At 48.1% G+C, this 15,654-nt stretch overlaps 1 protein-coding gene across 9 annotated transcripts in view; it reads right to left on the minus strand.

Annotated features, from left to right (window-relative positions):
• SULF2 (sulfatase 2) overlaps window positions 1–15,654 on the minus strand; it is a 129,793-nt gene that overhangs the window by 35,368 nt on the left and 78,771 nt on the right. For all 9 annotated transcript variants that reach the window (XR_010154266.1, XM_054675020.2, XM_016938080.4 and 6 more), the window contains exon 4: window positions 10,426–10,577. Coding sequence is in view for 8 of the 9 variants with exons in the window: in XM_054675020.2 (XP_054530995.1) it covers window positions 10,426–10,577 (152 nt within the window). In the remaining variant the exon portion in view is untranslated. The remainder of the gene's footprint in view (window positions 1–10,425; window positions 10,578–15,654) is intronic.

Below are 15,654 nucleotides of genomic sequence, written 5' to 3' on the forward strand. Positions count from 1 at the left end.
TTAGCTGCTAATCTTTCTTCAAGGTAATGACTTCTTGAAATATACCCTCTGCTAGAAAGCAGCTCTGCCCAAAACAATTACTTTCAAAAAGTGATTATTTTCAAGAAAAAAAGGTGAAGAGGCGTCTACAGCTTCCACCCTGAAGTATACAACATATATACATACCATGATGTATTCATACATCTACAGACACTCTTTCAGGTACACTCATCCACTATATCCATATGCACAAGAATGGCCACTGCAATATTGTTTATAAAACAAAAACATTGCAGTGACCAGCAGGAGGATATATGTTTAACAGTATGCATGTATATATATTATACACACACATACATATTAGAGACAAGGTCTTGCTCTGTCAGGCTGGAGTGCAGTGGCACAATCATAGCTCAGTGTAACCCTGAGGTCCTCAGCTCAAGTGATCCTCCTGCCTCAGCCTTCTAAGTAGCTAGGACTATAGGCATGTGCCACCACACCCAGCTAATTTTTCATTTTTATTCTTATTTTGTAGAGACAGGGTCTCTACAGACAGAGTCTTGAGTATCTAACAGTGGTTAGCCCAAGTAGATACAGCTAGCAAGTGGCTGCCCAGGCTGATCTTCAACTCCTGGTCTCAAGCAATCCTCCTGCCTCAGCCTCCCAAAGTGTAGGTATTAAGGCATGAGCCAACACACCTGGTGGCATTGCTTCCATACTATGCAATGCTGTGCAGACATTAAAAAGGCATGTGTAAAGTTGTCCAAGATACATGGTTAAGGGTAAGAGCAAGCAACAGAGTCAAACTCGGAAACATTCTATTTTTTGTGGGGGCAGAGGGAAGGGAAGGTGAAGAGGAGAAACCAAACTCTAACCTCATATATTTTTGAGCATCAAGGAAAAATCTGGAAGGATATCAAAATGCTGACTGAAGACTGGGAAGAGGAGAGAAGCGGAGAAAGTTACTTGCTTCTTTATATATTGCTCCTTGAATATTATTTATGGATTAATTTTGGGGAGTAAAAATTGTATAAGGGGGCTCTACAGAATTTATTACATAAAAATAATATATGTTATATAAATCAAAGAGCTGCTGCTATAGTTTTGGAACGTGATATAAAGGTATTACAAAAGTTCTTAAAATGACAAAGGTAATTTACAATGGATCTAAAAATGGTGCAAAGCTCTGTACCCTGACATCAACAGTCAGGGCCTGAAGGGGTCAAGTCAGGAAATGGCATGAGAATGAGATGGAACTGCCAGTGGTGGACACTTGCTGCCACCCGCCAGTGGGGTGGGGTGGGAAGCCACCGTTGCTCTTCATAACAGACTCATCTTCACTACTTCGTCTTAGAACTATATGCCTGTTTGGCCGTGGTTAAACTTTTTTAAAAATAAAGCTACCATTAACCTCCATTCCTAGGAGAAGATATACAATGGGATTATAAAGCAGTGAAAAAGAACAGAGCTACCTGGATGAACACGGATCAAACGTGGATAAATCTTACAATGTTATATTGGGTGAGAAAAGCAGGTTGTGGAAGGATGTGTATGATATGATATCATTTATAAGAAGTCTAAGGACACAAACACAGCATTGTACATTGTTTGAGATATCCACCTATGGGATGAAAGAATAAAGGTATGTGTGGGTAGAAGCTCCAGGATACTGGCTACCTCCAGGGGAGGGCTCAGGCTGGGGCAGGAATGAGACCCAGGAGGGTGGGTCAGGGGCTCCCACAGTCTAATGTTTCAAAGTGTGTGTGGGGTGATTACAGTACCTGCCTCTCGAGGCTGACAGGCGGGTTAAAGCACCAATAGATGTGAAGCTCTTGCCATAGTGTCCTGTGCACAGCCAGCTCTCTGCCACCATTCAGCTAAGAATCAGGACTGTCTTGGTGGCTGGGCAGATTTCTCCATGTCTGAGAGCTCCCCTCCTTATCCATCCTCCTCAGTGGCCACTCCTCGGCTAAGTCTTCCCCGATCTCTGCTAGCTCCGCAATGCCACGTGACACACCTGCCTCCAAAGCTGCCACCCTGCTCCACCAGTGGGCAGTTAGTGCCAGGCCAGCCAACAAGAGCCACCCATCCCTCCGGCCACAGGGCTTCAGCCATGCCCAGGCGTCTGAGGGAGAGAACAGGAGGCCTGGGCCAGGGTGGCGGGGGCAGCATCCAGCAATGCTCAGGGGCAGCCAGGACAGCCACTGGGTGGATGTGGGGTGCGGGAGGGGCGGGTGACCCCCACCCCTGTTGGTCTCTGGTTTGGGCAGTTGGGGGAAGGGTAGAGAAGGCCTGGGCCGGGGGAAAGGCTGAGTTCAGATATGGGCAAACTGTGTTTGGGGTGCCCGGGTCGAGCCATGAGGAAGGACTCTGAAATTCAGACCTGTGAGCAGGAGGGTGAGACGGGTGGAGGCCCACAGGCCCAGGTGCATTTTCCAGAACCCGGCGCCCAGGAGTCAGGCTCTACCCAGGTGCTGCTGGCCTGCACGGCTCCACAGGGCTGAGAAGCCACAGCTGGGACCCCGAGGTGCAACCGGCCCCCTCTGGCAAGCACCCTCTGAGCCTCAGGTGATTCCTGCAGGCATCCACAAGCTTCACCGACTGAGTAGCTAGTGTCTGCGGAGACTGCCAGCCTCAGCCCTAGGCAAAAAGCATGTTTCCCTCCAGTGGGCACTCCGCACCGGGCTTCCCTCCAAGGCCAAGGCAGTGCGTGTGGGTGACAGCAGCTCCACAGGCTCCAGACAACTCATAATGAATGATCATAGGCTCTTCATGTTATCAAATACCTTAGCTCAGCTGATCGTCACAGCAACTTTGACAAGTGGACATTATACCCATTTTACAGATAAGGAAGTGAGGTCCCCAAACAAATAAGCCATGCATCCAGAGCTGGAGCCAAGGCCTTTGTATTTTTGGGTCAGGTCCATCTTTTTCTCCCCGCCACAGATAACATTATTAATGAGAAGCATACATAGTGGTTTAGAGCAAGTATGCACAAACCGTTCCTGTAAAGGGCCAGACAGTAAATATTTTAGACTCTGCAGGCCCCCTGTCTCCATTGCAACTACTCATTACTGCCATTGCAGCTTGAAAGCAGCTATCAGGAAAATGAATGGGCATGTCCGTGCTCCAGTAAAGCTTTATGTATGGATGCAGTTTTAATTTCATGTATTTTTCACGTGTCATGAAAATTACTCTTAAAAGCTTTATTGTGGTAAAAAAAAAAATGAGCTGTACGCTTTTTAACAAAGTTTTATCTGTGAAGTAGAGTACTGTTAACTCTAAGCACCATGTTGTACAGCAGATCTCTGGAACTGTTTCATCTTGCATAACTGAAACCTCATACATCTTGAACAGGAACTCCCCAGTTCCCCCTCCCCTCGGCCCTGCCAACCACCATTCTCCTTTTTGCTGCTATTGTCTGACTAATTTAGATGCCTCATGTAAGGGAATCATGCAGTATTTGTCCTTCTGTGTCTGGTTTATTTCACTTAGCATAATGTTCTCAAGGTTCATCCATATTGCTGCATATAATAGGATTTCCTTATTTTATTATTTTGAGACAGAGTCTCGCTCTGTCGGCCAGGCTGGAGTGCAGTGGCGCTACCTGGGCTCACTGCAGCCTCTGCCTCCTGGGTTCAAGCGATTCTCCTGCCTCAGCCTCCCAAGTAGCTGGACTACAGGCATGTGCCACCATGTCCAGCTAATTTTTGTATTTTTAGTAGAGATGGGGTTTCACCATGTTGGCCAGGCTGGTCTCGAACTCCTGGCCTCAAGTGATCTGCCTGGTTTGGCCTCCCAAAGTGCTGGGATTACAGGCATGAACCACTGCACCTGGCCGGATTTCCTTTTTAAAGGCTGAACGACATTCATTTTTGTATATACCATGTGAAAAATGCTCTTCTTTTGATTGTTTCTTCAATTAGGTGAAAATGTAAAAACCATTCTTAGCTCAGGGGCCATACAAAAACCACCAGTCTGGGCCCACAGGCTGTGGTTACTGCATGGACTTTGAAGCCAGATGGCCTGGGTTTGAATTCTGCTTTATCACTTACTAGGCTATGTGGCCCGGTTACATTACTTAGCCTCTCTGGGCCTCAGTTTTCTCATCTGACAGTTGGGAATAGTCACAGTATATACCTCACAGACTATGATGAGAAATGCATGGGTTAATTTGTGTAAAATGATTCAAACAGTATCTGGTACATGGTATGTCTAAATGAGTGTTAGTCATTATTCCTCAAGAACCATATGCCTACATTTTCTTTGTGAAAATTAAAATAGTACAAAGGACAGTGAAGTCTCATTTGATTAGATTACTCCTTACCACCCCCCCACCCCCATAACCTTGGCTCTTCTGTCCCCTACTGGGAATAACCTTTCCAGTGTTTTGTTAGGTACATTATAGTATCACTTTATGCATCTTTTTATATTATTAATCACATCATACTGTACATATTCATTTATCTATCTGACAAATACAGCAGTGAACAAAACAAATGAGCATTCCTGCCTTCATGGGGCTTATATTCTTATGAGAAGAGACAGATACTTAACAAATGAATCAGTAATATACACAGGGTGTAATGCACCAGATGGTGATTTGTTGCAGTAAGGAGTGTGGTGGGGGTGCCCTTATACAAGGTGGTCCAGGAAGGCTAAAGTGAGGTGACATTTGAATAAGGACCTCAGGAGTTCTGGAACTTGCTTTTCCCACTCTGCCTGATGGGCTCAGGACATAAGGCAGACCGGCCTCAACCTTTGCCGAGGACCTTCCAGAGGAGGGATGCTTCACGGTCATTTAGTTATTTCGTGTATTGGTGGACTTTGCTGATTTCTTTCAGTAATAAACAGAGCTACAACCAGCTGCTCCATCATGCCGTCTCCTGCCTATGACTGAGGCTTCTCCAGATACACAGAGAAGTGTACACGCTGCGGCAAGGGGCGGGGCACATGAAGTTCATAGAATCTGCCAGGTCGCCCCCACACTGGCCGTGCACTGCCATCACCTCCCTGCAGAGCCACCCAACACCCAGGCCCACTTTTGCCAGCTACCTGGAAGCCTCTTTTCGGGTGGACTCAACTCTAGGTCATTCTCACTTCCCTTCCCACTAACAACTGTCTTCCCCTCTCCAACCCTCTTCTGCCATTAGCGCTTGTCCTGTATCACTCTTTTCTCATCACCACTGCCTCTCTTTCTGCCCTTGACATCTGGACCCCTTTGGTGGCATGTGCCCATCTGTGGATTAGTGACTTGGGACAGAGTCCTCAGAGGCCTTCTGAGGGGGGCTTACGAAGGGTTGCCGCTTCCTCCCTGCTTGGGCCTCCCAACAAGGCCAGCCCGAGGCCAGCAGTGACATTCTGCCTTGCCAGAGGCATCTTACTGCCTGATCTAGGGCCCAGGGCACAGGGCTCCTGAGCTCTGCCTTGGCTGGAAACCCCGGGCTCACCCCTGTTCCCTTGACGCTTGGGCTCCTGCTGCCCACCGCTACCCTCAGGATTTGAACCCTGGACCTGAGCCAGTTCTGACTTCACCGCCCCGCCCTCTGCCCACGTCCCTGTTAGAGCATCTCTGTTCCCAGGCCCCTGGTAACTGGGGGGCCAGGAATCCTCTCACGCCTCCCTCACAGGGCTGTTCTCATTCACAGGGGGAGATGTGTGTGGGCAGGAAACAGGGCAAAAGGACGGACGTTCTATGTCCCCATGCTTAGCCCCAAAAGAATCCTGAGCACCCCGGGATAACTTGATTATCAGGCTGCTCTGAGATGAGGCGTGGATGTGGTGAAGAATTTTAAAAAGGAGGGAATGTATTTTTCAGGATATTTAGAGAATCCGCCTGCACTGAGGCTGGGAGGAGGGAAACAGCGTGCTTAGCCCTGCGACTGGAATTTATATTCCAAGGAGTCCATGCTGGACTGCCTCATCAGAACTTTGGAATTAATTCCCTTGGGAGGCTGGAGGCCTACTATGTGCAGAATGAGACTTGAGGGCAGGCCGGGGGCGGCTTCTGCCACTTGGGCCTGGACCCATCAGACTTAAGGGGAGCCTAGGATGACCTGTCGGAGGCAGAGGGATCTCCATGTGTGCCGGGGTTTCCAGAACAGAAGTGGGACAGAGTGTTTTTTGGCCATTGAGCACCTAGTCAGCCTTCTCCTGGTGGAAACTCCATTCTTATTTGGGGCTCTATTCTCAGCCAACGTTCCAGCGTAGAGCTCCTGCTACCCCCATGTCTGGCTCAGGAGTGGAGCACGTGACTTATAGTCCAGGGAACCAGGCATCCTCCCGGCCACACTGATTGGCTCAGGGACAGACATGGGACTGATCCAGAGCCAATGAGATGCACTGAGACTCTCTGGGACTCCTGGGAAAGAGACTCCCATGCTTGCAGCTGGCCAGGAAGCTGGGAGGATATAAGGAAGGCCGCACTGCTACCAGGAGGAGAGAGAGCTTCTGTGAATACAGTCGAGCAGAAAAAAACAGAGCTGACAGTAGAGAGAAATCAACTCCTTGGGGGTTCATTTGAACTCCTGGATCCACCCATGCCTGATACCCCTACAGCTGGTTTTCAGTTAAATAGGTGAATATATTTCCTCTTTGATTAAGCCACTGGGAGTTAAATTTCTGTTCACAAACAACTTCAAGAGCCTAGTCTGATTAAAAAAAATTACCCTATAGTGGCTGGGTGCCATGGCTCACACCTATAATCCCAGCACTTTGGGAGGCTGAGGTGGGTGGATCACCTGAGATTGGGAGTTCGAGACCAGCCTGACCAACATGGAGAAACCCCATCTCTACTAAAAATACAAAATTAGCTGGGCGTGGTGGTGCATGCCTGTAATCCCAGCTACTCAGGAGGCTGAGGCAGGAGAATCACATGAACCCAGGAGATAGAGATTGCGGTAAGCCGAGATCATACCATTGCACTCCAGTCTGGGCAACAAGCACAAAACTCTGTCTCAAAAAACAAAACAAAACAAAACTGAGATGACTGTAATAACTAGCAAGCTTGGAGGTTGAAATGGCTCATACTGGGGATGACAAAATAGACGGGTGTGATGTGACTGTGTGTGTGTGCATTAATGATGTGTGCACATCACTTAACAGTTTATATCATATCTTCATGTGCCAGACTGTGAGCTCCAGGAGGACCATGATTGGGTCATCTGTTTTCATTCACCTTGGAATAGCCAGCACTTGGCATGGTACCTGGTACACAGCAGGCTCTCAATGAATACTTGTTGGGGGTGGTGAATGAATAATGGAACCAAATGTGACTAGTCCACTCCCCTCATATGATTGTTGTGAATATCAGAAAGTACTACATGTTATCAGAAGTACTACTGTGTACCCCTGAGCACTACACAGTAGGTGTCCAGGGGTACACAGTAGGTACTCAGTAAATGGAAGTACACATGATTAAGTATGCAAGGGTATGCTTGTTTTTCAGATTTGGGAGTTGAGGCTCTTAGGAGTACGTAGCATGTCCAAGGTCACGTAATATGTGTCAAGGTTGGGGCTCTCAACTTGATCCCACTGACTCCAAATGTGAAACTCACTGTACAGTCCCCGGAGGGTGCTGGCAGAAGAACGACATGGTGGGCTGAAGGGCTGCAGGCCCATGGGTCAGGCATGCTCAATTGATGCAAGATTTTAGAAAAGTCTGAATTAGTTGCCAATATTTACCAATCAGGAGATTTCATAGGTAAAAAATACAAATTTGTGGCTTCTGTTGAAAAATCAGGAAAAGTGGCCATCTGGGCCCACAGTTCTACCTGGGCCTGATCTGCCCCTTTTGGACAGACACCTTCTCCACCGTCTCCACCACTCCCTATTGTCCACACACTCCTGGCTTGCTACCCTCTTTCAGTGACTGCCTGTTCTCTAGTGACTTTAACCTGGGAAGTCACAGTAGGCAGGGCCCAGGACTGGTGGCAGTGGGGATGGGAAAAGAGAAAGAGGGATGGATTTGGCAGCTGGTCTGGGGAAAGAATGTACCAGCTGTGGGGGGATGTCAGAGCTGACTCTGAGGATTCAGATGGGGCAGGAAGATGTGTTCATTTCCATATTTCTTTTAAAATGGGACATCTGGATGAAACATCACTGTCAGCCTCTCCTCCTTCTCCTCCTCATCATCTAAGCCAGGGGTCAGCAAACTACAGCCAAGCAGGTCGACTGCCTGTTTTTGTAAACAAAGCTTCCTTAGAGCATGGCCATGCTTGTTTGTGTATTATCTATGGCTGCTTTCACACTATAACGGCAGACTTCTGCAGTGGTAACAGGACTGTAAGCCTTGTAAAGCCTAAAATATTTAGTATCTGGCCCTTTACAGAAAATATTTGTTGCCCTGATCTAAGCTACTACATACTGAGTATTTACTACGTGCAAGGGGCGCTTCTAATGTTCTACATGTACTAACTCACGTGATCCTCAAAAACCTTTGTGGTAAAACCATAATGAAACACCGCTACATGCCCAACAAAGCAGCCCTGACAAAAAAGACAACACCAAGTGCTGATAAGAGATGCAGGGCAACTCCCATTTCTGGCTGGAGTGTAAACTGGTGCAACATCTTTTTTTTTTTTTTTTTCTTTTTTGAGATGGAGTCTCGCTCTGTCTCCCAGGCTGGAGTGCAGTGACGTGATCTCGGCTCACTGCAACCTCTGCCTCCCGGGTTCACACCATTCTCCTGCCTCAGCCTCCCGAGTAACTGGGATTACAGGTGCCCGCCACCACGCAGGGCTAATTTTTGTATTCTTAGTGGAGACGGGGTTTCACCATGTTGGCCAGGCTGGCCTCGAACTCCTGACCTAAAGTGATCCACCCGCCTCGGCCTCCCAAAGTACTGGGATTACAGGTGTGAGCCACTGCGCCTGGCCGGGCGCAACATCTTAACACATCCTATGTCCCAGCAATCCTTCTTCGGGTGTATAACCAAAAGAAATGGGTGCATATGTCCACTAAAAGCCATGGACAAAGATGTTCACGACAGCTTAGTTTATAACAGACCCAAACTGGAGACAACCAAAATGTCCATGAGTTGTTGAATGAATAAATAATACAGATCTCACAGACATTGCACTGGGTGAAAAAAGGCAGAGGCAGAGAACAGACTATACGATTCCATTTAGGTGAAGTTCTAGAATAGGCAAAAATAATCCACGCTGTCAGAAGTCAGAGTAGACGTCATCCCCAGGGTGGGGGGTCATGACTGGAGAGGGGTCTCAGGGAGTCTTCTGGAAGTGCTCTATGTCTTGATCGGAGCCGCGGTGAAATGGATGCACGCATATGTGGAAGAGATGCGCGGTGAAACAGATGCACACGTATGTGAAAATTCATCCAGCGGTCCACTTAAGATCTGTGCATGTTACCTCATGTCAATTCATCTTATGTTAAAAACAGAAAAAACTACGACTGAGGATCAACCACTGCTGCAGGTGCTCAGGCAGCACCCACTCACTCCAAACATGCACACGCCCTGTGCTCAGCAACGCTGCTGTGAGGAACGGGTATAACAGAAACGAGCCTCTATGCTCACCAGGAGCTAGGTTCTAGACAGTGCTCAGCAGCGCTATTTGTAATAACCTCAAACTGGAAATACCTAAATGCCCAATAAAAGTAGAAGAAATAAACAAATTGTGGTATAAGCGCATGATGGAATGCTGGGCAGCAAGAATGAACTCAACATAATACTAAGCAGGAGAAGCCAGATGCAGAGTGAATCTGTAACGCTAAGAGTCTGAATCATCGTTATCCTCGTGGGAGGGGTGTCGAGTGGGGGGAATTCCGTGAGGGGACTGCTGCGGGCGGTGGTGACATTCTCTTCTTGGCCTACCCGGGTGCTCATTACACATGTCCGTTCAGTTTGCGGCAAGCCCTTGAATGATACACTCTGTGTATGTACTTTCTGTAAGAATATTCTGTCTCGGCAAAATGTTAAAAAACCAAACTCTTGGAAACAGACACTATTCTTTGAGAAATGAATACATTTTTCTTTTCTTTTTTAAAGACAGAGTCTTGCTCTGTCACCTAGGCTGAAGAGCAGTGGGAAGATCCTGGCTCACTGCAGCCTCAAACTCCCGGGCTTAAGCAATCCTCCCATTTCAGCCTCTCTAGTAGCTGGGTCCACAGGCATATGCCACCACACCCGGCTAATTTTTGTATTTTTTTCGTATAGACAGGGTCTCATCATGTTGCCCAGGCTGGTCTTGAACTCCTGGACTCAAGTGATTCACCTGCCTTAGCCTCCCAAAGTGCTGGGATTACAGGCGTGAGCCACTGTCCCTGGCTGAGAGATGAAAAACTGAGGAGGAGGTGTATGTAAAATGCTCAAGGCCACACTTTTAAGTGCCTGAGTCACAATCTGAACCCAAGTAGTCTGGCTCCTGAGTTGGGCCTCTAACTGCTGGGCCACACAGCCTCTCCCAGGCTGGAAAGGTTGCAGCTTACCTTGGAGTAGTCGGAGCCGTGCTTCTCTTTCACCCCGTTCCGACACAGCGTGTAGTTATAAAAGCGGGAGTTTTTAAGGAGTCCGACCCACTCCTTCCAGCCGGGCGGCACGTAGGAGCCGTTGTATTCATTAAGATACTTCCCGAAGAAAGCTGCGGAGGGAGACGGATCAGGAGGCCACGTGAGAAAGTGCCTGACGATGTTTATTAAACTATGTGTGTCCGAGGCCTGAGCATGCACACCTGCTCTGCCATGGAGCCCTCTGGCACACAGAGCAATGGATCCCTTCTCCAATGTTATTACGTGCACTGAATACAAGATATAGGATTACAGAGAAAATCAACTGTTTGGAAATATGGTTATCAAAATACTAAACACATTTGCGATACAGTGTGTCTTTTATTTTTTATTTTTGAGATGGAGTCTTGCTCTGTTACCCAGGCTGGAGTGCAATGGTACGATCTTGGCTCATTGCAACCTCTGCCTCCCAGGTTTCAAGCAATTCTCCTGCCTCAGCCTCCCGAGTAATCCTCAGCTGGGATTACAGGCGTCTGCCACCATGCCTGGCTAATTTTTTGTATTTTTAGTAGAGACAGGGTTTCACCATGTTGGCCGGGCTGGTCTTGAACTCCTGACCAAAGTGTTGGGATTACAGGCGTGAGCCACCATACCTGGCCTACTGTGTCTTTTAAAACCTTGTAGAGAGCGATCATTTCAGAATAGTTACGAGTGAAAATATTATATTTTGCAGTATCTGCAAAAACTGCAATGGGATATTAAATACTGGTGATTTCTACAGATGACAAAGCTACAGATTCTGCCAACATACTGTGGTTTATGGCTTATGCTCATATTGGAAGCAAATGCTAAGTCTCAGCTGTAGGTTAGTGAAAACCAGAGTGTCACTTTTTTTCCCATTGAAGTTTGTGGATCCCTTGGATTCTGTCTGCTATACAGCAACCAGAATGGCTAACATTAAAGAAATGGGCAACACCTAGTATGGGTGGGGATGTGGGACAACTTGAGCCCTCACACACTGAGTGGCTGCCCCAACCGGTCCAACCACGGTGGGGAACTCTTTGGCCGTGTCTGCTAAATTTAAATGCATCGGTAACTTCTACCCAGCAATTTAAATCTTGGGTATTTACCCAACAGAAAAGTATTCATACATTCGCCTAAACTCAGGTATAAGACATGACAGCACATTTGTAATAGTGAATAGGTAGAAACAAATGAAGTGTTTATCAACAAAAGGATGGGTAAAGAAATTGTTGCATATTTACAGAACGGAAGGCTACATTGAAACTCGAACGAAAGACCTAGTGCTACATTCAAGAACAGGGATGCATCTCAACAACCTAAGAATGTTAAGAGAGATAAACCAGATACAAAAGAATACATGCCATATGACGTCATCTATGTGAAATTTGAGAACAGGCCAAACTAATCTATGATGTTAGAATAAAAACAGTGGGTATCCTGGAGACTGGGGGAGGGTGGCTGGGAGCAGCAAGGGGAGTTTCTCGGATGATGATCTTGTTCTATTTCTTGCTGGAGCAGGTGGTTCAGTTGGTGACACCTCATTGGCCTGGACATTTGGGAGCCGTGCACTTTTCCACATGCACGCTTTACATCAACAACAAAGCTTAAAGAAAATCACCCTAATTCATCGGGAAGGGGATGTGCCTAAAAGCTCTGTGATGAGGAGACAGACAAGACCTCTTCATGATCCTCTTCTGTTTTTATTTTGCATGTACATTTTTTTTTTCTTTAAGACACGTCTCACTCTGCCACCCAGGCTGGAGTGTAGTGGCACCATCACGGCTCACTGCAGCCTCAACCTCCCAGGCTCAAGTGATCCTCCCACCTCATCCTCCCGAGTAGCTGGGACTACAGGCGCACGCCACCATGCCTGGTTTATTTTTGTAGTTTTGGTAGAGAAGGGGTCTCGCCATGCTGCACAGGCTGTTCTTGAACTCCTGAGCTCAAGCGATCTGCCTGCCTCAGCCTCCCAAGGTGCTGAGATGACAGGCGAGAGCCACCGTGCCTGGCTTGCATGTACAATTTTTAATAATTATAATCTATAAAGCCATATTTAAGAAATGGGAAAATTTGAGTCTAGAGACAGCAATCCTATTCTAGTCCTCTCCTTCTAGATGAGGACACTGCGGTTCTGAAATTTCTGACGAGTATTGTTGAGAGCACAGAATATGAGCGTTCCAGGAGGTTGTAGGGATGTAAGGAGATCTTGCTAACAGACAGCTCAGCGCTGGGCCTTGTGCACGTGAGTGCTTGGCCGAGAACCCAGGATGAAGAGAGAAAGGCCAGGGAGGTGAACCCCCAGAGGAAGGAGGAGAGTGGGTGGGATGGGGCTCTGGTGCCCCTAGAGGAGAGGACAACCTATCCACCAGTGTCCTTGGAGAAAGCACAGAGCCACCTGGCCCTGGGAGAGCTGTGATGGAGCTGGCTCCCTCTGCAGCGGTTTTCCTGGTGACCTGGCAGATGGCTGACACTTTCCAGGAGTGGGAAAACCCCTTAGGAACCCAAGCAGCTGGATTCTGAAACCCCCAAAGTACAAGGCAAAGGGGAGCACTTCATTAAATGACTTGCCCATCATGCAGGGCCGGGAGGTGACCGCTCCAGAGGGAGGAGCTGATGAAACACCTCCTGGAAGGATCTGGGTACACAGGGGAGGTGAAAATAGGAAGGGAGGATCCCCCAGCAGCCTCAGGGGTAAGGTCCGGGAATGGAACCTCCCTTTGTGTGGGAGGATGGAGCAAAAATAAATGGGAAGAACCTGGCGTTCTGCAGAGGAGGCGGGGAACCGGCTGCAGTCTCTGAGTCTGAGTCATATCCAGTTTTCACAGAGTGAAATGTAATTAGGTGGTGGGTGCCTAATTAAACAGCGACTGGGCGTCCCTGGCTAGGTGTCAGGGAGTAACTGATGGAGTGGAGGCAGCATGAGAGTCCCGGGCAAGCTAAAGGCCTGCGCTTCTCTTTCTCTGGGACCTGGAATGTTGGAGATGCCTCAATGCATCCAGCTCCTCAAAGCAGTGGCTCTTGGCCAGAAAGGGGGTAATTTCCGTCCCCAGGAGACACTTGGCAATGTCTGGAGACATTTTTGGTTTCATCACAACTTGGTGTGCTGTTGATATCTGGTGGGTGGAGGCCAGGGATGCTGCTCAATATTCGCCGATGCACGTGACAGCCCCCACACTACAAAGACTGAGCCAGGACAAAATGTCAGCAGCGCCTAATCCAAGAAACCTTTTTTTTTTTTTTTTCTTTTTGAGAGAGGGTCTCGCTGTTTTCCAGGCTGGAGTGCAGTGGCGTGATGTCGCCTCACCGCAACCTTTGCCTCCTGGGTCCAAGGGATTCTCCTGCCTCAGCCTCCCGAGTAGCTGGGACTACAAGCGTGCACCATGATGCCCAGCTAATTTTTGTATTTTTAGTAGAGATGAGGTTTCATCATGTTGGCCAGGCTGGTCTCGAACTCCTGACCTCAAGTGATCCCTGCCTCGGCCTCCCAAAGTTCTGGGACTACAGATGTGAGCCACCATGCGTCGCTGAGAAACCCTATCTTATTTAAATAAACCTGCCTATGGTCCAACCCTCCAGCATCTCACCCCTCAGGTCTTTAGAGCCATATTGTGAGAGCCAGGAAGGCCCCTGGAGACCAAGTGTAGTTCAGGAAACAAGATTTCCTAAACCTAGTGACCTTGACCCCCACCTCTAACGCTGCCCTCCATGCGGGGGGGCTCCACTTCTGTAACACTCCTGGCCTCTCTCCATGCTCTCCTGTACCTCCTCCGAGGGGGACAATATACAGCAGAGGTCACCAAACCTTTCCTGTAAAAGCCAGATAGTCAATATTTTAGGCTTTGTGGGCCAGAGGGTCAAAGGGTCTCTGTGACAACTGCTAAACCCTGCTATTGTTAAAAAGAAAGAAAAAAAAGAAGTCACAGACAAGACATAAACAAGTGGGCGGGGCTATGTTCCAATAAAACTTTATTTACTAAAACAAATGGAGGGCCTGGTTAGGTCCATTGGCTGTGGTTTGCTGACCCCTAGCATGTGCCTAGTGGATTTGAAGGGCCGAAGTGGGCATGCATAGCCCAATCCCTTCCCTTGCTTTTCCTCTGGGGACTGAGCTGCCCCCGGGGAGGGCTAGTTTTCAGGAGGCTTGTCCTGTCTGCGTGGGGAGGAGAGGTGTGGACCTGTATCAGTGGGAAGTCTGTCACACTCTGGAGTTTAGTCAGGAAGCCCAAATGCTCTCAGAAGGAAGCCATGCGCCTCAAACCCAGCCTTCACCAGATTCATCAGAGTGCAGTGTTGACTTTCATCTGCTGACTCTTGGGTCTGATTTCTTAATCGGCTCAGGACCTCAACAAGGAAGAGGGTAAAATTTAATAAGCCCCCACATAAATCGGTATTCCCATTTTTTCTAAGAAAAAGATGAGTTGTATTATTATTATTATTATTTTTTGAGATGGAGTCTTGCTCTTGTCACCCAGTCTGGAGGGCAGTGGTGTAATCTCAGCTCACTGCAACCTCTGCCTCCCAGGTTCAAGTAATTCTTGTGCCTCAGCCTCCTGAGTAGCTGGGATTACAGGCATGGCCACCACACCTGGCTAATTTTTGTATTTTTAGTAGAGATAGGGTTTCACCATGTTGGCCAAGGTGGTCTTTAACTCCTGACCTCAGGTGATCCACCCATCTCAGCCTCCCAAAGTGCTGGGATTACAGGTGTGAGCCACCCTGCCCGGCAGAGTTTTATTATTTTTTACTCTTCTTTTTTCTCCATTTCCCCCGTGCCCCACTTCGCCCTTTAGAAATGCAATTATAACCTTTTATCTCCTCTACACCAGACACTCTCTTCAGGGCAAGTTCATCTAATCACGTGCTTAGAGGCTCTGGAGCGGAACTTTCACTCACTGGGAGGTTGCCTCGAGAGACAATGGTCCACTACAACCCAAAGTATGCCTGCTGCGAAACTCCCTCCCAGGTGGAGAGCTTCTGGCCACCCTTACAACCTAGTTCCACCCACAAAGGCACCAGTGGCTGCCAGCTGACTTCCCGGTAGATGAAGTACTCGAGTGAGATATGCGGACCCCCCCAGCACTCAATTCCTCCCCTGTGTGCCATTCATGCCAGGCCCCCTTTTAAAAGCACCTCCTTTCTGCTCCTAAAAGCAAAGCAGTACCCTTAAGGCAGGAAGACTGTACTTCT

The sequence above is a fragment of the Pan troglodytes genome, chromosome 21 (assembly GCF_028858775.2).
Source record: "Pan troglodytes isolate AG18354 chromosome 21, NHGRI_mPanTro3-v2.0_pri, whole genome shotgun sequence".
NCBI lineage: Eukaryota > Metazoa > Chordata > Mammalia > Primates > Hominidae > Pan > Pan troglodytes.